This window comes from Chaetomium tenue, assembly GCF_020726465.1.
Source record: "Chaetomium tenue strain MPI-SDFR-AT-0079 chromosome Unknown F5144scaffold_5, whole genome shotgun sequence".
NCBI lineage: Eukaryota > Fungi > Ascomycota > Sordariomycetes > Sordariales > Chaetomiaceae > Chaetomium > Chaetomium tenue.
The window spans coordinates 2,876,334-2,896,162 of NW_027117333.1; the positions used below are offsets into that span (position 1 = coordinate 2,876,334).

General features: G+C 57.1%; 7 protein-coding genes across 7 annotated transcripts; 4 read left to right on the top strand and 3 right to left on the bottom strand.

Moving 5' to 3' along the window:
- Positions 1 to 189: 189 nt before the first annotated feature.
- On the top strand, positions 190 to 1,795 carry F5144DRAFT_515508 (uncharacterized protein). Its single transcript, XM_066786611.1, has 2 exons — positions 190 to 1,337; positions 1,391 to 1,795. The coding sequence occupies exons 1-2, from the start codon at positions 326 to 328 to the stop codon at positions 1,684 to 1,686; spliced, it is 1,308 nt and encodes a 435-aa protein (XP_066641685.1). The 5' UTR covers positions 190 to 325; the 3' UTR covers positions 1,687 to 1,795.
- F5144DRAFT_303797 (mitochondrial 37S ribosomal protein uS14m) lies at positions 1,691 to 2,731 on the bottom strand. Its single transcript, XM_066783908.1, has 3 exons — positions 2,350 to 2,731; positions 2,116 to 2,287; positions 1,691 to 2,056 (listed from the first exon to the last, which is right to left on the bottom strand). Exons 1-3 carry the CDS (start codon positions 2,454 to 2,456, stop codon positions 1,994 to 1,996), a joined length of 342 nt encoding a protein of 113 aa, XP_066641686.1. The 5' UTR covers positions 2,457 to 2,731; the 3' UTR covers positions 1,691 to 1,993.
- A 268-nt stretch (positions 2,732 to 2,999) lies between these two features.
- Positions 3,000 to 8,224, top strand: F5144DRAFT_303722 (uncharacterized protein). The gene is made up of 4 exons (XM_066783907.1): positions 3,000 to 3,507; positions 3,580 to 4,382; positions 4,490 to 5,398; positions 5,619 to 8,224. Exons 1-4 carry the CDS (start codon positions 3,152 to 3,154, stop codon positions 8,012 to 8,014), a joined length of 4,464 nt encoding a protein of 1,487 aa, XP_066641687.1. The 5' UTR covers positions 3,000 to 3,151; the 3' UTR covers positions 8,015 to 8,224.
- Positions 8,225 to 8,660: 436 nt separating this feature from the next.
- Positions 8,661 to 10,560, top strand: F5144DRAFT_494584 (Arb2 domain-containing protein; the record flags this gene model as incomplete). Its single annotated transcript, XM_066786041.1, has 4 exons — positions 8,661 to 8,728; positions 8,804 to 8,919; positions 9,003 to 9,688; positions 9,739 to 10,560. The coding sequence occupies 4 exons, from the start codon at positions 8,661 to 8,663 to the stop codon at positions 10,558 to 10,560; spliced, it is 1,692 nt and encodes a 563-aa protein (XP_066641688.1).
- Positions 10,561 to 10,639: 79 nt separating this feature from the next.
- F5144DRAFT_654489 (uncharacterized protein) lies at positions 10,640 to 12,700 on the bottom strand (the record flags this gene model as incomplete). The annotated part of the gene is made up of 2 exons (XM_066793101.1): positions 10,640 to 12,560; positions 12,666 to 12,700. The coding sequence occupies 2 exons, from the start codon at positions 12,698 to 12,700 to the stop codon at positions 10,958 to 10,960; spliced, it is 1,638 nt and encodes a 545-aa protein (XP_066641689.1). The 3' UTR covers positions 10,640 to 10,957.
- A 705-nt stretch (positions 12,701 to 13,405) lies between these two features.
- Positions 13,406 to 15,835, top strand: F5144DRAFT_654501 (uncharacterized protein; the record flags this gene model as incomplete). Its single annotated transcript, XM_066793102.1, has 5 exons — positions 13,406 to 14,088; positions 14,139 to 14,478; positions 14,544 to 15,062; positions 15,465 to 15,561; positions 15,587 to 15,835. Exons 1-5 carry the CDS (start codon positions 13,581 to 13,583, stop codon positions 15,833 to 15,835), a joined length of 1,713 nt encoding a protein of 570 aa, XP_066641690.1. The 5' UTR covers positions 13,406 to 13,580.
- Positions 15,836 to 16,380: 545 nt separating this feature from the next.
- F5144DRAFT_654509 (uncharacterized protein) lies at positions 16,381 to 18,993 on the bottom strand (the record flags this gene model as incomplete). Its single annotated transcript, XM_066793103.1, has 4 exons — positions 16,381 to 16,745; positions 16,785 to 16,821; positions 16,852 to 16,880; positions 16,911 to 18,993. 4 exons carry the CDS (start codon positions 18,991 to 18,993, stop codon positions 16,603 to 16,605), a joined length of 2,292 nt encoding a protein of 763 aa, XP_066641691.1. The 3' UTR covers positions 16,381 to 16,602.
- Positions 18,994 to 19,829: the final 836 nt, after the last annotated feature.

The following is a 19,829-nucleotide window of genomic DNA, read 5'->3' on the forward strand; positions in this document are numbered from 1 at the left end:
GAACCGACGGTTGAAAAAATATAATAATAAAACAGGCCGGTACCGAGCCAGTTCACCTGATCCCATATTGATACGCAGTCGTCTCACGAAGAATCGGATTTCTCGGGTCAGTTGTCACAGGCAACCGTCCTAACCCCGTAGTTCAACCCTAACCCCAATGCGGTTTTCTGACCCTGCGATGACGCCAAGAGGCAAACTCCACCACACCCGGGCCGGAACCGTTTTTTCGCCAGCCCATCGCCGGTCTTAGCCGACGACATCGGAAAGCCAACTCCGTGCTCGCCGGTCGATTCCCCTCCTCCACCACACCACATACCGCAGCACAATGGCGTCCACGATGCCCCTCCAAAGGATACAAGCCCCGCTCCGCCGTTCGCTAGCACGGGCCGCCGCCGCCTCCGCCGCCCTCCCTTCCCGGACCTACGCCACCGTCCCGCCCCCTTCCAACCCACCCGCGGCACAACAACAACAGCAGCAACAACAACCCCCCGCCGCCCCCAACGGCATCACCAAGCGCCGCCCCACCTACTTCAAAGACACCACCGTCGCCTCCCTCACCGACTTCCTCCCCACGGCGGCCCCCAACACCCTCCCCCCCAGCGAAGCCTACGCCCCGCGCACCGCAACGGTCGGACCCGAGGGCCGCAAGCGCACCATCACCCGCCTCCCCGACTGGCTCAAGACCCCCATCCCCTCCGCCGGCGCCAACGCCGGGTTCGCCAAGATCAAGGCCGACCTGCGCGGGCTGGGCCTGCACACCGTGTGCGAGGAGGCGCGCTGCCCGAATATCGGCGAGTGCTGGGGCGGCGGCAGCAAGGCGGCCGCCACGGCGACGATCATGTTGATGGGGGATACGTGCACGCGGGGCTGTCGGTTCTGTAGTGTGAAGACGAGTCGTGCGCCGCCGCCGCTCGATCCGCACGAGCCGGAGAATACGGCCGAGGCGCTGGCGCGGTGGGGGTTGGGGTATGTGGTGCTGACGAGTGTGGATCGGGATGATTTGGCGGATGGGGGCGCGCGGCATTTTGCGGAGACGATTCGGAGGATTAAGGCGAAGAAGCCGACTATGTTGGTGGAGGCGTTGACGGGGGATTTTTGGGGGAATTTGGAGATGGTCAAGGTGGTGGCGGAGAGTGGGCTGGATGTGTATGCGCATAATGTGGAGACGGTGGAGGGCCTGACGCCGTATGTGCGGGACCGGAGGGCTACGTTTAGGCAGAGTCTGAAGGTGCTGGAGCATGTGAAGGAGGTTAAGGGGAAGGAAGGGATTATCACCAAGACTAGTATCATGCTGGGGTTGGGGGAGACGGATGAGGAGCTTTGGGAGACGCTGAGAGGTAAGCATTATGTTTTTGCAAGACTTGAAGAATGGTTGCTGACATCCTGACAGAACTGAGGAAGGTTGACGTGGACGTCGTCACCTTTGGTCAGTATATGCGGCCCACCAAGCGGCATCTCCAGGTCGAGCGGTACGTCACGCCGGAAGAATTTGAGCTCTGGAGGCAGCGTGCCCTTGACATGGGCTTCCTGTACTGCGCCAGCGGTCCCCTTGTCCGGTCGTCTTACAAGGCTGGCGAGGCATTCATTGAGAACGTGCTGAGGAAGCGGGCTGGCGAGAAGGCCATGGCCGCGGACAGTCTAAGCCAGGCTGTCGCGGCCGAAGAGGCGACCGGGAAGTCACTGTAAGGATACAGGTTGGAAAAAGCCTTCAACATTTCGAGGTGGTGTTTCACACGCCATTCATGATAGATGGGATTGGGGGTCGCATGAGGTTAGGCGTCAGGAGAAAGGGTACTCTTAGCATATTCGTTTAATATTGTAACAAGATTTGTACACGGCATACGTGAGGATTTCGATGCTCCCACCTAGTCACATCGGTGCCTCCGCCAGAACCAGAAGGGGTGTTTCCCACGTCTCCCGCAATCCAACCGGCACAAGCCCGATACCGTCTATTACTACGGGCTCGGGAATCCCCAAATTTCCGTCGTTTCTTTTACCAACTGGCCTTTTTTACACCCGGCAAATTGCCCGCTAGCGCCTGCAACCGGAAGTTGTACTGCCGAGGGTTAGTTTTCTCACCATCCCATCCCTAAAAAACGAGCGCCTCAAGCTTACTCTTGACATCTTAAAATCGCTGAAAATACCCCGCCCTTTCCCGCCGAGGATACACCGGTTCCGGATCTGGGTCGGGCGCGTGTAGCAGTGCATTTGGGTGAGTTGCAGCTGGGCAATGGCGCGTGTGCGGGCGGGGAGGGTCGTGTTGCGGACGACGTAGCGGAGGGCTTGCCTGCGGACCTGTGTTAGCGCCGTTCAATTGAGGGCCGGTACGCAGCGGAGGGAAGTCGGCACCTCTCGGCCTCGGCGGCTTCGTAGGCCTTGCGCTTCGAGTGGTCACGGATGATCTTGATGTTGGTAAAGCACCCGAGGTCGAGCTTCTTTGCCCTGAACATGGACATCTTGGCGGTATATCGGGGGGACGACCGGGGATTGTTACTGAAGGAGTTGCGTTGGCGCTCAAGATGTCGTCGTCTTCGGCTCCGCGTGAACCAGGGCTTTAGGGATGCTGAATGGTTGATCTTCCGGGGTGGTTCTGCCGGGCGGTGTGGCTGAATTTCAGCCTAGCCCGGCTTCAAGTTGGAGGAAGAGAGGTCAATGCACTCTATCTGCAATTGCAGGCGTGCACAGACCAACTGCCCCTCCACTATAAGTCATCGTCTGCCCCTCCAAGTTCTGGCACTCTTCTCTTTTCTTCTTTAGCTCTCTTTGCCTTATGGCTTGGATCAAGTGTAGTATCTGTTCTTTTCAGTTTAATCTCTGAAACTACTCCACGGAGTAGATTTATTTGATTAAATTCATTTTTGTCACTCCCTTGCTGACCTCTTGGCTTGCCAATGTTAGCGAGGACCGTGTCTCTGGTATCACACTCTCTAGACGACACAAACGTCTTTTTCATTGCAGTCTTGAGCCTTGCTCAGGATGCGAAGAAGAAGATAGGGGATCGAAGAAGGCCATTTGGATGGACACTGCACCTTGGTAATCCCGAGGTCTCGCTGTTTGTGGTCTCGGAGTCATCGCATTACCCGCTCGCCGACTCTCGAGTTTCCAGAGCGCTTTCCGCGTGTGCTTACAGATAATGTCGCAGTAGCCATTCATGTATAAAGAGAGAAGAACCACGTGTAAACTTTTTTCTCCCTCGTTTACCTCTTCTGGCAAGCCGCCGCAAATCATTGCAGCCAATGGTGTGTATGGATGGTTAATGCAAACAGCATGCAGCCCAACATCTCGGCATTTTCCAACTCGCTCTTGTCAGCCCGGACTGCTTCACTTTAACCGTCCCTTCTCTACCAATAATTCTATCAATAATTCAACAAGACGACAAAAACCGCCACAGTGGTTTGACGGCGCGACGGCGCAGGTTGTGGGCGAGGACGATGCGATGTCGAACCATATTTCGGTGAATGAAAAGGGGTTCACTGTATTGTATGAAGGGAAACATCCCACCATCGAGTATGTCGTTTTCCAGAAACATGCACATCGCCCACTTCCGGTTTTAAATAGCAACCAACTCATACCCCAAAGCATTGTATTTGTCCATGGATTCACTGGTCACCCCAAGGACACCTGGCTCTACAAGGCGAAAGCGCATTTGGGAACCCAAGCAAAACAGCATGCCCATAACGGCGATCCCAGCGATGTGGTCTGGCGTTCCAAGATTCGAAAGTTTGGATGGCGCTTTTCAGCTACCGCTTCCATCGCGCCGTCCGCCCAACACAGTCGAGCTACGCTAACAAACGATGGGAATACCAACGGCATAATGCAAATAGAAGGGCAACGGCAGGAAGACATCTACTGGCCGGCCGATCTCGTTCCCCAGACCGTCCCTAGCTCCCGGATACTCACGTATGGGTACGATACAAGAATTGGCCATCGGCTTACGGGGCGGCCAGTGAGCAAGAAAAGTGCCTATGACCATGCCTGGGACTTTTTGTGCGAATTCGAATATTTACGGCGTAATATAAACGAGAAAAGTCGCCCTGTCCTCTTCATTGCCCACAGTCTTGGCGGAATCATCGTCAAGGAAGCACTCAGGAGAGCGCGGAGCAGCAAGTCGACGAAGCCTCACCTCTATAACATCTTCGGAGCGGCCGCCGGGTTCATATTGTTCGGCACGCCACACAGAGGAGCAGACCCAAGAAGTTTCCTCCACCACCTCCTCTCCACTTCGGTCCAGGTGCTTGGTGTCCAAGTCAACAAGGGAATTGTCAACACCCTCATGCCAAATACGGAGGAATTGGCACAGTTGATGGATGAGTTCCTGGTTATGGCTCAGGAGAAATGCTTTCAGGTCTACTCATTTCAGGAGGAATACGGCCTTAAATCTCGTAGGTCACGTAACTTGACCTCTATTAACTTCCTCTTATCCTCTCCTTCTTTACCGTAAAATCCCCAAGGATCCGGAGAAACGTCACTAACGCAAGGCTGTGCTTAGTTTTCGGCACGAAGGTTGTTGAAGATTGGTCTTCATGCCTGAACAACCCCGTCCTCGAAACGAAGCAGTTTATTTCAAGCAACCACATGGACATGTGTCGTTTTTCCGGGCTCAAAGACTCCGAGTACACGAAGGTTGCGGCCGCCTTGAACCAAATACTCGGGACGATCGAGAGTAGGGAGGGCACAGTAAAGTGCAGACAAACCTCGAAGGGAGGTCAGTCCCCGGGAACGGCCCACGAACCACCCATTTCTGAGCAGGGTATCCAAAATAACAACGGCAGTCACCAAACCCTCGATCTATGGAAGCTACTCGTCGAAAAGCTCTACTTTACCGAAATTGATGAGCGATTGACGAATCTTACAGCCGCCCAAAGGGGAACGTGCCGCTGGTTTCTCAACACGCCTGAATATACATCTTGGCGCGAACCCACGCAACAGCCAAGCCTCGGCAGCTTTCTCTGGATCTGGGGGCATCCCGGCACGGGGAAGTCGACTCTGATGAAGCTCTTGTTTGAAGAGGTCAAAGGAGACGCCAAGCTTAGCCAAAAGGGCAGTGCCTCTCCAATCACCTTGTCCTTTTTCTTCCTTGCCCGAGGCACGCTCGAGGAGAGGTCCACAAATGGGCTCTACCGCTCCCTTCTGTATCAGCTCTTCAAGGAGGCCGCAGACCTGCAACATAGTCTCCAGGAGGCACTGACTATCAGTGGCGCCAAAAATATCCATGCCAAAGGATGGAACGAGGAAGCTCTAAAGCAAACATTGAATCGTGCCGTTCGAAGACTCGGGGATCGGCCGTTGACCATCTTCGTTGACGCGTTGGACGAGTGTGATGACGATCAAGCAAGAGGTATGGTAGGCTTCTTTGAGGATCTCTGCGAGCTTGCCCAAGACAGGAAAAATCAGCTTCGTACGTATTTCTCTGATACATATCGTCCGCACCCTTCATTCCATCCATTCTACTTTAACCCATGCTCAATTTGCCTCTTTACCATCTCCATATTGCCGAGTGAACGGAAGAAGATAGGAAAGTGGAAGAAGGAAAACAAGAGGCTTAGCAACAGCAAACACCGAATATTCAGGGAAGAATGCATGCGCGGCATAGCTAACGCCATTGGTTTCGGCGCCAGGCATCTGTCTTTCCAGTCGGCACTATCCGCACATCGAGACGAAGGGCCGCAATATCATCCTAGAGGACGAAGCAGGTCACAGAGAGGACATCGAAAAATATATAAAGAAGACATTACGTCTACCTGAGTCGAAGGATGCCCAGTCTCTTCGATCGGAGATCCTCGAAGCATCCCGGATGATCTTCCTCTGGGTTGTTTTGGTCGTCGACATCCTTAACAGAGACTATCCGAGCAAACCCATCAAGCAGATGAGTAGGCGACTACGCGAGATCCCCAAGGAGCTTGGCGACTTGTTCGAAATGATCCTCCAGCGGGACGGACAGAACCCGGAAGCTCTGCAGCTCTGTCTCAAATGGATTCTATTTGCAGAACGGCCCATGAAGCTTCAGGAGCTCTATTTCGCCGTCCAATTCGGTCTTGGTGAAGAAGAAGGCTGTCCTGGTGCTTGGAACCAAGATGATTTGAACCTGAACACTATGAAGTGTTCGGTTAAAGAGTGGTCCAAGGGGCTTTCCGAAATCAAGGGAAAGGCCTCCGTCGTTCAGTTCATTCACGAGTCCGTCCGTGATTTCTTGCTAGGCCAGTACAAGCACCGCTGGGATAAGGCCCCCGAGGACATCGAGGGCCGTGGCCATGAAACCCTGAAGAACTGCTGTTTAGCTCAGGTGAAAGCTGCAGCCGGCCAAGGGTTGCACATGCCGAGCATTTCGATGCAACTCAGAACTAAAGTCGATCAATATCGAAAAACCATTCGCTCGAAGTTCCCGTTTCTACAATACTCGATCCTCAAAATCCTCCATCATGCGAACAGCGCTCAGAACTGTGGGTTAGATCAGGAATATTTCCTCGGCCAGTTCCCTTTAGAGGGTTGGAAAGCTCTCTACAACCTTTTGGAGGGGGTCGAAGCCCGAAGATATGGCGCAGAAGTCAGCCTTCTTTTTCTCCTTGCGGAGAGGAACCTCGCCAATCTCATCAAATTCTTCCCCCCGGAGCGTTCATGTTTCTACCTCGAAACAGGAATCATTTCGCCACCGCGTTATGGGCCGCCTCTCTTCGCCGCGCTGGCCACTGGGGGCAATGAAGCGGCTCGGGCGCTCCTAGAGGCCGAGGTGAAAGGCAAACCACGCGAGTCCCAGCTTCGCAGCCTGCTAAAATACCGCCCGGAAGAAGGGGAAAAACTCGGGGATTTTGATTTCAAATTTCGCTTCTCGAAAAGGAAAGGGCCGTTGTTGCATGTTGCAGAGCAAGGTTACGCCACTTTGCTAGAAGTCCTCCTGGAAACCGCCCTCGACGACATTGATGTCAACTTTCGAGACCCATCGTCGGGCCGGTCTCCATTGTCACATTCTGCTGGAAGAGGCATTCCAGGCATGGCGACACTTCTGCTCGAGAAGGGAGCCGATATTGCGCAGGGGGATAAGGACGGCCGAACCCCTTTGTCATATGCTGCCGAAATGGGGCATCGGGACATGGTGACGCTTCTACTCGAGAATGGCGCCGATATTGAGCAGCAGGATAAGGGCGGCCGAGGACCTTTGTCACATGCCATAGGGCACCTGGACATGACAAGGCTTCTGCTCGAAAAAGGTGCCGATATTGCGCAGAGGGATAGGCAAGGCCGAACTCCGGTTTCATATGCCGCTGAACTCGGGGATCTAGACACCGTGACGCTACTGCTCCGCCAGAAGGGTGCTGATATCGAGCAAAAGGGTATACGGGGCCGAAACCTGATTTCGTATGCTGCTGAAGGGGGGAATCTAAGCATCGTAACGCTGTTGCTCCTCCAATGTGGCCTTGGTTTCGACTTGGAGGACAAAAACGGCCGAACACCACTATCACATGCTTCCTACTGGGGTAAAAAGTCCGTCGTCAAGACTCTCCTCGAGAAGGGCGCTGATATAGAGCGGAGGGATAAGGGCGGCCGTGCACCCCTGACTTTCGCTTCTATTGGGGTTGAGACTGAGGAGGTTCTGAGGGTGCTTTGTGGCAGCGGTGCTCAGATCGATACGAAAGACCAAAAGGGCCGTACACCGCTACACTGGGCTGCTGCGATGGGAATCAATACGCCTGTGGAAATCCTGTGTGCGTCGGGTTCCCAGGTCGACTCGAAAGACGCACTTGGCCGTACACCCTTATCTTGGGCTGCCGAGGCAGGGAAGTGTAGGACTTTACAGCTTCTACAGCAACTCGGTGCTCAGATTGATGCGCCAGACGAGCAAGGATGTGCACCCCTATCTTGGGCTGCTCGCGCGGGGCGCCTGTCCGCCGTGGACTGTCTACTCAAAATGGGTGCCAACATCAGATCAGAGGATAACCAGGGCCACACGCCGTTGTGGTATGCTACTCAGGCATCCAACAAGATGTTGGTAGAGCTACTTCGCCGGCGCCTTGTCTGACTTAACTCGGGTCTACTTTTCATGTCCCATGTTTCATTTTCTCCTATTCTAGGTGGAGGTAGAGACGCTTAACTTGTTTCCAACCTCGATCTCGTCTGTTTCTCTCTGCCCTCGTTCCCTCTTTACTACTCTCTGGCCGCGATTATCCTACCCGCGACGGACCGGATGTAATTTTCTAGATCTGCGCCCCGAAGCAAACTGTTTGGCATGGCATCGGTGGTGCTGCAAACGTTACGGCGGTGACCATATGCAGCTTTCTTGTTCCCTATAAAAACTGTTTGCTCGGTCGCTGGTTTGGGCCTGAGTAAACAAACCATCATGTTTTTAGGCAGGTCATTGACTCGGTCCTCTTTACCTGTAACGAATGGAAGTTACCTACTTGCCTAGCTGATGTCTTTCCTACTGTTTCTGTGAGGTACAATGGGACTGGGTGAGCGGAACAATCGTGAAACGTTTTGTCAAATTTCATCCTATTTTCTCCACGGTCTCCATGACCTCCATTCGGTACCTTCCACTTTTCTACACTCCCACTCTTCCGCCCTTCCTCCCTGCCACCTTTCCAATTTCCGACTCCTCCATTCTCAACCCACAATTCACTTTCCTTCCAACAAATCTCGAACCTTCACCATAACCAACCCGACTAACCATGTTTCGCCGTCGCTGGTCAGGCCTCCCGGCAGACCCGATCTTCGCATCGGATCTCAAGGAGCTTGGGTACGTCTTACCCGCCTCTGTTGCCATCCGAGCGACCGCTCCCATTCCATGCTAACACATGCACCCCTCCCAAAGCTACTTCATCAACGACATCGACGAAATCCGCTCCATCGAAGACCCCGACTACTACTTCAAGTACTTCCTGACCAAGAACGAGCGCTGGAACGAGCGCCAGCGCTTCGCCTTCAACGGTCAGTCACATACCTAACCAACCAACCACCCCAATCCCACCCACCACCAAAACCGTCACCAAAAAAACTAACCCCCCTCCCAGAAGCCGTCCGCAAAGAAATCCACACGCGCCTAGACGCCCGCAACTTCACCACCATCCCGCTCCCCCTCAACACCCCACCCACCCACCCCCACGTCCCCATCCGCACGACCCCCAACCTAACCCGCGCCTCCCGCGCCGTGGTATTCTTCCACGAATCGAGCCAGTCGCTCGGGGTGCTCGCACACCGGGTGATCGGGGGCCATGGCGGGGTGGCGCGCGGGTCGGTGATCGGGCTGGCCGAGGCCGTTGGCAAGCTGCAGTGCGGCAGCGGCACCAGCTCGGCGTCGCCGCCGGGCCTCGTGCTCGCTAATACGGGGGAGTTGTGGTGGTGGCCGGAGGGTGGCCGCGGGCTGACGCCGGTTGAGAGGCATAGGGTGCCGATGGCGAGTGCCGTGCATGTGGGCCGATATCATGATCCGAAGGTGAATGAGGTGGCTGGGCAGAGGACGGTTGCGGAGCATGTGTGGGGGGTGTTTGAGGCGCTGGTGGAGGGGGGGTTGGTGGGTGGGGAGGCGAAGCTGGATGTCATTGCCGTGGGCGATACGGCGGATGAGGTGGAGAAGTATTTGGACGATGATGAGGTGTGGCGGAAGGTTGGCGCGAGGCTGGGCTGCCTTGTGATCTTGGGTGGTTTTTACAGCTCCAAGAACTTCAAGTGCGAGGGCTTCAAGCAGTTCATGAAGGAGGTAAGTTGGTTGCTTCCCCGGTTGGTGTGCGGAGATACTGACCAGGTCAGCGCGCCCGCGCGTACATGATCCACCACACGCCCCTCGACACTCCCATCGCCGGCCCCAGCGGCAACCCTGGCGCGGCCGGCTTCACCTCGTTCGGCTGTCCGGTCTTCAGCGCCGGCAAAGCCCAAGTCACCGAGACGATACCCATCGAGGCCCAGTCGGCGGTGCTCGAGTGGATACAGCAGGTCGCTCTGCAAGGGGAGACATACAAGAACGAGGTCGTCGAAATCTTCGGCGAGGATGACAGCGGCGTCGCGCCCGAGGTTAGTTCGTGGTGGGGTACGCCGGAGGGGGGTGACAAGAACGACGGCGGTCTCGAGGATCAGGTAACGGATACCAAGGTCGCGACTGGCAAAGGCAAGGACAACGGCGGCGAGGCGCAGACCGTCGAGGAGAACGGCAAGGTCCAGGAGAACGGCAAACCCCACGAGAATGGCAAGGCGCACGAGAACGGCAAGGCTAAGGAGACCACTCAGGCCAAAAAGGATACTGCGCAGGCTAAGGGCACTGGCACCAAGGCCGCGGATGGCACAGCCGACGACAATAGCGGCGAGTTGCAGACCACCGAGAACAGCGAGACCAAAACAACCACCCAGGTCAAGAAGGATACTGAGAAGGCCAACAGCACTAGCACCAAGGCCACCGGTTCCAACACCAAGACCGAGAACAAGGTGGTGCCGGTGAAGGGCAATGACGTGGCAGAGACCAGCGGAGTCAAGACTCATGGAGAGAATACTCCGTTTATCCCGACCAACGAAGGCCCCAGCGCCGAGGACATGAAGGAACTGGTGACAGAGATGACGGAGCTCACGGCCACCGACTAGGGAGGCAAGGGAGCATTTTTGGCGTGTTCACGTGGCCACTCGCGGGTCCACTGGACATTATTGGAGTTTTAGCACTCTTGGGGCAGACTGGCGTGAGATAATGGGATTCCACATACCACATAGCCAGGTAGTATAGCTTCCTCAATTTAAGCCTGCTTCCCCATATGTTCTGCCCTGTAAGATGCGGTTAATGTTAATATGACCCCGTCACCCTACCTGTCCCACGTCCTCAACAAACGAGAGTGTTGTACAGTACAACAAATTCCACACTGAACAAACACAACACCTATCCATCCATATGCATACATCCGTCCAATTTTGTACAAGCTCGCAACCAGCCAGTTCTCCCCATCCCCCATACACACATACACACCTATACCTACCTAACCAACGTCAATCAAGCCTGGAGGAACGACAAGATCCCCCTCGGCGGCGGTTTCAAATCCTCCAACAACTCCCTCACCCTCCGCTGGCGCTCCTCAATAACCTTCTCCTCCGCCGCCCACCGATCCACATCCTCCACCTTCGCCACCCCCTCCCCCCACAACCCGCCAAACCACCCCCCACCACCACCACCACCACTCTTCGCCCCCTTCCCCTTCCCCGCACCACCCCTTTCCCCCTCCTCCTTCGCCAACTTCCGCACCATAGCCGCCCAATTCCCCAACCCCGTCGCCAGACACTCCCTGCACGCCGCGCGCGCGGGACTGTCCTGCTCCACGCGCTGCGGCAGCTGGTGCAGCTGCTCCTCGGCCACGTCGACGGCCTCGCGCGTCCACCCGAGTCCTTCCTCGCGGCTGGCGGGGGATGGCGAGGAGGTGTACAGGATCTCGCCGATGTGTAGGCTGAGGGCGGCTTCGAGGCAGAGGTCGAGCGCGTCGCGGGTTGGGGGGGAGGTGCCGTCGGGTGGGGGGGGTGGGTAGGGGGGTGGGGCGAGGAGGTGGGTTAGTTTGTATAGGGTGCTTTTGTTGGTGGTGGGGGGTTGGGGTTGGTTGGTTGGGGGTTGGGGGGGGTTGAGGGCGGCGGCGAGGGAGATGGGGGTTTCGGTGCTGGAGGTGGGTGGGGGGAGGCTGCGGCGGGCTTTGAGGATGGAGACGAGGATGGGGAGGGCCGAGTTGAGGGCGCCTTGGCGGGCGCGGAAGGTGGCGTATGCTGTGAGGGAGTTGAGCAGGTTTTCGGAGGGCGGACCGGCGGCTTCATTAAGGGTCCAATTCTTCGTGTTGAGGGGCTCGGCGGGGAGGCCGTGCCGTTCGGAGGCGGCGAGATGGACTGCGTCCTCCAAGATGATGCTTGCGGGACCGCTGACGCCCTTGTAGTCTAGCCAGGAACCGTACGCCAGGCCAGCTTCGATCTTCTGCCGGTTTGTGAACCCTGGCGTTGATAGGATCTGAAGGTAGATGTCGTCGGGCGACTCGAACCGCAGCTCGCAGTCCTCCTCCTTGGGCGCGCCCTTGAAGCCGGCGGGGAGGGGCTTGGGGTAGGGGTTCGACGGCCCGATCATGGTCCCTGCGGGAAACACAATGTTCCTTGACTTGTCCAGCACCCAGCCTTCCACGTACTCGGCCGCCTTGGCATATCCCATCATGGCTTCATAGTACCCTCTCCTCCACTCCTCCGACTTCCCAGTGATGTCCTTCGTGCCCGGTGGGCAGTCGTGCGGGGCATCCTTCACATCCTTGCCGTCAATCTTGGGATCTTGGAGCCGCTTGACGGTCGTTTCAAACCACCACGCCACCTGCAGCCAGTCGGTGGTCTTGCCCGGGGACGGCTCGAACCTCGCGCAGTTGCCGCCGCGGAAGTCCATGCGTGTCCGGTAGCCCCATTCGTGTGGCGTGGGATACCTGCGCTCGAGGCGCTCTTGGACGATGGCGAACCAGGCACCGAGGAAAGCGGCGCCGGCGATCCATATGTAGCCCGTGTACTTGATGCCCGTCTTGATCTCATACTTGAGCTGGGCTTTCCGTTCGGTCGTCAGGTAGCGAACTCGTCCATTGCGGGCGCTTGTAACGGAGAGGAAGGGTAGCTGTGGCCGGGCGCGAAGGTCGTTGCGGACGGCGGCGCGGGTAGCGGTGCTATGGGCAAAGGTGCGCAGTAGCTTCTGGGACCCCGCGAGGCGCAGGAGAAGGATGCGACGAATCATGGTGGTCGAGTCTGCAGCTCAGTCGATCCCGTGGTTGTGCCAATGGTCCCAATGGACAGTGGATCTAGTGCTGAAGCCTAGCGCATCTCCATTCAACTTCACGAGTGGATAATTAGATACTGTCTTCTGTGTCGACGGCGATTGCTGGTGCCTGGGGTGTAGGCCGCTTTGAAGCGGGATGTTGGTCGATGACGAGAGATTCAAAGGACGAACGTCTGAAAAGCGGGACCCATGATCAGAGCTCCTTGCATCCACTCGAAAGCTGTCTTGGCAGCCCCGCATCGAAAGAAGCTTGGGCCATCTGAACCCGTTTACTTCGCAGCGCAATGCAGCGCTCTGTGCCCCTGTGCGTGCCCCCACGTCACCCAACAACGAGTGTAATTATTGGATCTGCCGACGGCAGCGGGACTGCGCCGCGCCTTCATCGCAACCTCGGGGCTGTTTCGGCCAGACCACTAACAGACCTAGGTGGAGATGGCGCTGGAATTTGTTATCCACCACGAGGTCGACAATCGGGCCATGGACCTTGAAACTAACGGCCGGCCTCGTTCAACCCCTGTGTCACATCACAATGAGCCTGGTCTCTAGGCCATGGGACGTCGAGGATTTCCGACTTTCTCTACTGGAGCGGATTTCGAAGAAATGGAAATGGAGAGACTTAAGGAACAGGTCTGTTCCGTTCTGGGCGTCGTCGAGGCAAGGGGTCGGTCCTCACACCGTCACTCCTTTCCATTATCGTGTATATACCATCACGCTGTCACTCCTTCAGTTATTCGAATTATAACGGCACGGCTGGTACCGTGCCTAGTCACTCCTTTAGTGTCCCTTCGAGGGCTAGAACAGAGTGAGGTTGATCCTCCTCGCACACTCGACCGTCGTCATGTCCTTCATTGAGGGCTGGGCCCAGAAGCCCTTCCCTACCCTCGCCTTCTCTGCCGGAGGCGTCCTTGCTCTTGCTGACCTACAAACCATTGCCCAACGGACAGCTCTCACGGGCGGAGCTAGCTGGATGGATACTCTCCTGCTGGCTCCCGGTATTCACTACCAGCAGGCCGCTGATGAGCTGTTCCGCAAGGGCGGCGCCGGAGCTATTATTGACGTGGTCGACGAGCTTGATGGCTCGGCCGCGGTGTTCAAGCTCAACAACGCCGCCACCGCAAACTACATCCAAAACGTCGCCAAACCCGGCGAGACAGTCACACTCGACGTCGGCCGTGCCATCGCTGCCCGGGGGCGCTATAAGCTGCACCGGTCCGAGAGCGGCGACACTGCCACCGCGTGGAGGGAGACTCAGGTAACCGACTTTGGATGGATGTCTCACGCGCTGTACCTAGCCGGCCCCGTCCTCACCATCGCCGCCATCACCTTCATCGTCCTCTTCAAAGACTGTGAGTCCACCAACCGCTCTCCCCCCACTGCAGATACCTAACACGCAGAGGGTGGGCGCTCATGTCCATCCTGGGGCTCATGACCTCGCGCCTGCTCAACATCTGGGTGATCAAGCAGCGGGCGTCGCAGGCCGACAAGTCCGAGCACGGGCAGCGGTCGACCCCCGACAAAAGACTGCGCTCCCCATCGCCCACCAGGGTGCGGCGCAGCAGCGCCAGCCGCCAGACGGCAGGGCGCAACAGCTCGGAGCGGCGCCACCGCCTCTCCTTCTCGGCCACGCGCCAGCGCATCTCCCAGTTCCTCGTCCGCCTCAACGACGCCGAGCACCGCACCATGGTCCGCCTGCGCGGCAAGGCCAGCGATATACGTGATATCACCACCCGCAGCTGGTATACCCCCCACCCTTCTTTCCCATCCCCCCACCACACACAATCTAACACTAACTACGCAAAAGGCTCCGCCGCAAAACGCACCTGGAAGGCTACCTCGAAGCGACCGCCAAACTCATCGTCTACCTCGTCGCCGCCCTGTCCGGCAACATGACCCAGTCCGGCTCCATGATCATGATGGTGCTGCTGCTGGCCACGGCAGGGCTGCTGGCCCTGAGCAACGCCAAGGCGAAGAAGCTCGTTGTTAATGGGGTGGCGGTGGGGGTCGCGGCGGATGGGGAGGGGGGGAAGGTTGAGGGAGGTGGTGCGGCGGCTGGTGGTGGGAGTGGGAATAGTGGGAATGGTGGTGGTGGTGGTGCTTCGCAGGGTGGGGCGAGGCCGGCGCCGTTTGCGAGTGTATCTGGGGGGAGGGTTGCGGAGGCCGGGAGGGGACGGCCGAGGCAGGCTAATGGGGGCGCTACCGCGGCGGTTATGGATCCGAGAGAGGGGAGGGCGCCCCCTGGGCCGGGTGGGATGCGTAGAGGAGGGGGGAATCAGGAGGACCTCGCAGAGCGGGGCCAGGCTGGACACGTTAGATTCAACAGGTGAGAAGTCATCCGTTAGGGGTTGTGTTTGCTGATAGAGACGGAGTCAGAGGTTGAGTTTAAAGAGTCAAGGGTCCCCGAAGTAGTTATTGTAAGTTAGATTGCGTTGTATAGATTCGGCTCAATGTGACTGCTTGATGTCTGCCATCTCTCCACCCATCTCTTGACGCATGTCATGCATCTTCTGCTGCAGTGACTGCTGGATGCCTGCCATCTCTTCACGTGTCTCCCGACGCATGTCACGCGTCTGCTGTAGTGACTGTTCGATGTCCGCCATCTCTTTCCGCATGATCTCGGTTGGGCAACTCTTCCCTTAGCGAGGTTTGGAAACCCTTGGCGGTGTTAAAAGCCCATACCTTGACCAGTTTTTGGGTGACCCGTGGCGGTTAACTTTTTCTATAGAACGGTCCATGGTATGCTGCATAACATCAATTACATTACCGCGGGCGGCGACGGTATCTCCATCGGCTGCATCTACATCGGTATCAGCCTCATCAACGTCTACTATACCTACCTAGCTCCAGTTGTGCCTTGACTATGGCGCTTCTGAGAGCCTCAGTCACCCGGTCGGCAATTTCCGAGACATTGGGCGTATCCTCCGCGCTGTCGTACAACCAGATGAGAGATTTTGGGTCGAACCCCTCCAGATGTTGATCGAAAGCAAATCTCTGAAGGAGTATATTGGGTTCTGCGGCCTGGCTGGCTTGTATGGTCGTTGCGGTCGCCGCATTGCGCTGCCGCTGCCCGAGCAGCCTCTGGGCCCAGTCGATTGAGGCTGGTGTCTCGCCCGCTTCCACTCGTAAGTATCTCGTCATGGCGCCTACTTTCACCGCCATGAGCGGTTGGTCGCTCCCTTTAGCTTGGCGAAGAGATGTAACCCGTGGCGATTTGAGTAACCCTTTGTTGGGGACAATTGGATCAAGTTATTGGTTTCATCGTAATGGTGGCGTCGGAATGGCATGAAGCTCAAGGGGGTGTTGTCACCGTGTAGTTTTGCTGATGGTGGACTGGTTTTCCATGTTGCTCGGTTTTGTGATGTTGGGATTCGAAATCCAACTCTAGGTACTTTGCCGATGGGCGAAGCTTTTTCAGAGGATAAGTGACGGAGTTTGTGTCTGCCGCCGTACCTTGAGATACGGGGTTCCCTTGACTGCCTCTCGGGCCGCAGTGGTCTTGCTTCCAAAAGCTGCCTGGCGACTCTCCGCAGCAAAGACTGGCTTTCTTTCCCTGTCGCAAGTCACACGCTCTTCTCAGAACCTCAAGCCTATATTGTTCCCAAGGTGGTTTGCAACACTGTTTGCACCCTCTCAGGTCTCGATATCAGAAAGACGGCTTAGTTCACGTGGTGAATAATGAAAGCTAAGTTTTCACTTCTCAGCATAATTATCAGTTCCCCAGCAAAGAATTAGTCTCTGCGTCCCGGCAGTAACCAGCCTCCAACGCCCACTCCCAAAGCCACGCAGAACCCAGAAACACAATACAAACGACAAATATATACAAACAGGCTTCCCAATCCGACAACCGCACCCCCATCCCCCCATCAAACCCCCTCGCAGCCCTCCTCCGCACACCGCACCACCTCACAAATCGCCCTCATCAACACCGGGTCCAAACCATCCACCCCCTCCACACTCCCCTCCCCATTCTCCAAGATCACCCCCCAACCCGCATCCCCGCCCTCCCCTCCCCCCCTCCTCATTGTCGCAACCAGCAGGTTAACACACCTCCCCAGCCCCGCCAGCAACGCCGCTCCACTCTCCTGACATCCACCACCACCACCACCACGAACCCCATAACCCGTCCCACTCCTACTACTCCCTTCCGTCCCGCTCCGCGCGCGCCCGCCACCAACCGTCCCACTGCGCGACAACCCATACCCACCACCACCACCATTGGCAGTAGGGGCCGACGTCCCAAACAGGTCATTAAGCGGGAATTTATCGCGGCGGCCACGGCTCAGCACGCCGCGGCGCGACGGCGACGGCGACGGTTTGCTGTAGGTTGATGCTGCGGCGGAGACGGGGTCGTCCATGCCGAGGAGGGTGGCGGCTTTGTGCGGGATGGAGAGGTCGCGCCTGGGGGTGGTGGTGGTAGCAGTGGTGGTGAGGCCGTGGGTTGAGGAGGGGGGGCGGTTTGGGTTGGGCTGCTGTTGGGTGGGGAGGAGGGAGGTCAGGTAGTTGTAGGCGAGGAGGTGGGCGTAGAGGGCGTCGCAGAGGCGGTCGGTGGCGGAGGGGAAGATGTTTTTGAGGGGGGTCCAGGGCGCGGGGGTGGGGGTGGTGAGGCTGAGGCTGAGGTTGGACATGTTGTTGAAGGAGGGGGGTGGGTGGGTGTTGCGGGGGAGGGAGTACGCTTGTGGGGGCTCTGGGTGGTGCTTGGTGCTGCGCCGGGATTGTCCTAGCCAGCTCATGTTCCACCGTTTTGATGGTTTTAGGTTTTGGGAGAGTCGCGAGTAGACTGGGTCGCCGTCGGGGTTCCCCAGATGGCGGTCTAGGTCCGCGCGGTTCTTGACTTTCTTTGAGTAAGCGCGGATGGTCTCGATTGAGAGGCTCGAGGTGAGGAGCATCGTTTCTGGAAAGCAGGCTATCGATACCCGGAGGGACTCAATGACCTCCGGTGGCAGTGGAATGCCAGGTGCACTTGGCGTATACGACGTGCTTTTCTGTGACGAGGCAAACGTTTCGGTGGTGGCTTCAACCCAACGGCGGAGATCGGGAAGTGACGGCTTTTTGGCTTTTGTAAGCTCTTTCGCGTATGCCATCGCGCTTGGTTCTTCGCCATCCTCGAAAACCTCATTCTCATCAATGGCCATCGAGGACAATGGCCGAGCGTTAAAACGGTGCAGGGCCTGGTCTCTGCTGGCAAACGCTATCGGAGGCGGCGCAGATGCGTCAATGACGGTTCGGCCATTAGCCGTCTCGAGCATGGGCACACTAGGCCGAGTGTTCCCCGGAATGCGTTCACCCTGTCGGTGCTCCTCGGTAACCCCGACGGGAACTGTCATCTCCCAGGACAACGATGCTACCGAAGGTGACCCTGGGCGTTGACGGTCCCATTTCCGTGATGAGGTCCGTTTCAGGCCCGTAGATAAAGGCGGAATGTCAACGATGCGGGCCTTTTCGGGATGTGGTTGCCTTATGGGCGTACTAGGTCGTGAGCGAGTGCCATGAAAGCTACCGGGAGAGTGGACTTCTGTGGTAGCCAGGGCGAGGCCCTTTTGATCATCCGTTGGTGTTGGCGGCTCAATCATGTCGTCGTAATTGCCGAGATCCAAAGCAGGTTGACGTGGGTCGGAAATTGAAGTTCTTGCTGTGAATACCGAGCTTGCAGGCCCATTCTGTGGGGAGCCTGGGTCATCCTCATACCACGTGCCGTGTGAACTGCCCCCTCTGTTTGAGGAACAGGACGAGAGTACAGGGAACGTTGGTGAGTGTGCGTTATGTGAAAAAACCGAGGAACAGCGACCGGAATCTGACGTGGCCGCTGTGGCAACCGATTGTTGCCGTGTGAGGGTCAAGTGAGGCACCATTCCTGTTGAATGAACGTTGGATGAGTCCAGGAAGGTGTCTTTCATCCCAAACCGCTCGTCGCCGTCAAGGTCCTCGACATACAACCCCTCTTCTTCGTCTATCACAAAGGGGTGCAGCAGAGATTTGTCCACGCCTGGAGGTTGCTGCTGGTGACCCGCGCGGGACGGAAGAAGCGGCCGTTGAAAGGAGGCGCTCGTAACCGAATCCGGCGCCGCAAGACCCGCAAAAGGGCAACCGGCAGTCATGGCTTTCGACGTGAAGATGTTTTCTGAGGTCGTAAGGTCTCTCGCAAGCAGTTCTGGGAAGCTGCAATCGACCATGAGCTTGCTAGCATCCAGCTCACAACTTGAAGAGTACGATGACCTCGTGCTCGAGGCAGTCGGCCAGGCAGATGGGGATAACATCAGGGACCGGGGTCCTTGGGGGGCTCGATTCAGATCGGCTGTGGCGTGTTATCCCTGCGCAGATCGTGTGAGAGCTCTGTTTTTGTCGTATGCGCGAAACAAAACACTGTGTAACCGAGGATCCGGGACAACGATCCCGGGACAGGCGTTGGGGACGATCGAACGGTGGGCAATGCCTTTGTTAAACTCAAGTCCTGCCAGTTTTGACGACGAGGGCATGCTGTCCCGGGGAGCTGGTAGCATCAGGAACCGGAAGACGGGGGCGTATAAGTCTCACTCGACCCTAGTTTTCTTATCAAGTAAACGGCAGGGTATGTCATAGAACACGATGAATGAAGTGCGATATGCCGTGACACCCAAGCCTGTCAGTGCTGTCACGCCAAAAGGGAGGGTGGCCGCGCTGCTCAACAGTCCGTGCCCGTGTGTACAGCGCAAACACGCATAAGAAACAAGAAGAGTGACCGAGACAAGTCAATCAGAGAGTTGGCCACTAGCTGGCCGTGCATCGAACAGGAAGGGAGGAGGCAACCAGATCACCGCGTTCCAAGATTTGGTGCTGCGCCATGCAGTGAACAGCTGCACGAGGCATCCTTCAAAGTTGGCACACCTCTCTTCTGGCTGGCTAGAGGTTGCAAACTGCAGGCGATGGGGCCACCACCTTGTGTGTAGGGAGTCAGATGAACCAAATACATGGTTACTACGGATGCTATCCGGTTCGGTGCTCCTTTGTGGCGGCAAGGCCTCGTGTTGAGGGTATGAGTGATCAGAGACGGCGGGTAGGTGCAGATGCCGCAAGGGACACAGGTCACCCACAGATGAACCCTTGCCTTAGGCCC

Excerpts from the sequence above, each read along its gene's own strand:
- F5144DRAFT_515508 (XM_066786611.1), top strand. The coding sequence starts at position 326 with ATGGCGTCCACGATGCCCCTCCAAAGGATACAAGCCCCGCTCCGCCGT. Across the intron at positions 1,338-1,390 it reads GCTTTGGGAGACGCTGAGAG|AACTGAGGAAGGTTGACGTG; the intron begins GTAAGCATTATG and ends ACATCCTGACAG.
- F5144DRAFT_303722 (XM_066783907.1), top strand. The coding sequence starts at position 3,152 with ATGTATAAAGAGAGAAGAACCACGTGTAAACTTTTTTCTCCCTCGTTT. Across the intron at positions 3,508-3,579 it reads GGGAAACATCCCACCATCGA|CATTGTATTTGTCCATGGAT; the intron begins GTATGTCGTTTT and ends CATACCCCAAAG. Across the intron at positions 4,383-4,489 it reads GGAATACGGCCTTAAATCTC|TTTTCGGCACGAAGGTTGTT; the intron begins GTAGGTCACGTA and ends GGCTGTGCTTAG.
- F5144DRAFT_303797 (XM_066783908.1), bottom strand. The coding sequence starts at position 2,456 with ATGTCCATGTTCAGGGCAAAGAAGCTCGACCTCGGGTGCTTTACCAAC. Across the intron at positions 2,288-2,349 it reads GAAGCCGCCGAGGCCGAGAG|GCAAGCCCTCCGCTACGTCG; the intron begins GTGCCGACTTCC and ends ACAGGTCCGCAG. Across the intron at positions 2,057-2,115 it reads GCGATTTTAAGATGTCAAGA|TACAACTTCCGGTTGCAGGC; the intron begins GTAAGCTTGAGG and ends AACCCTCGGCAG.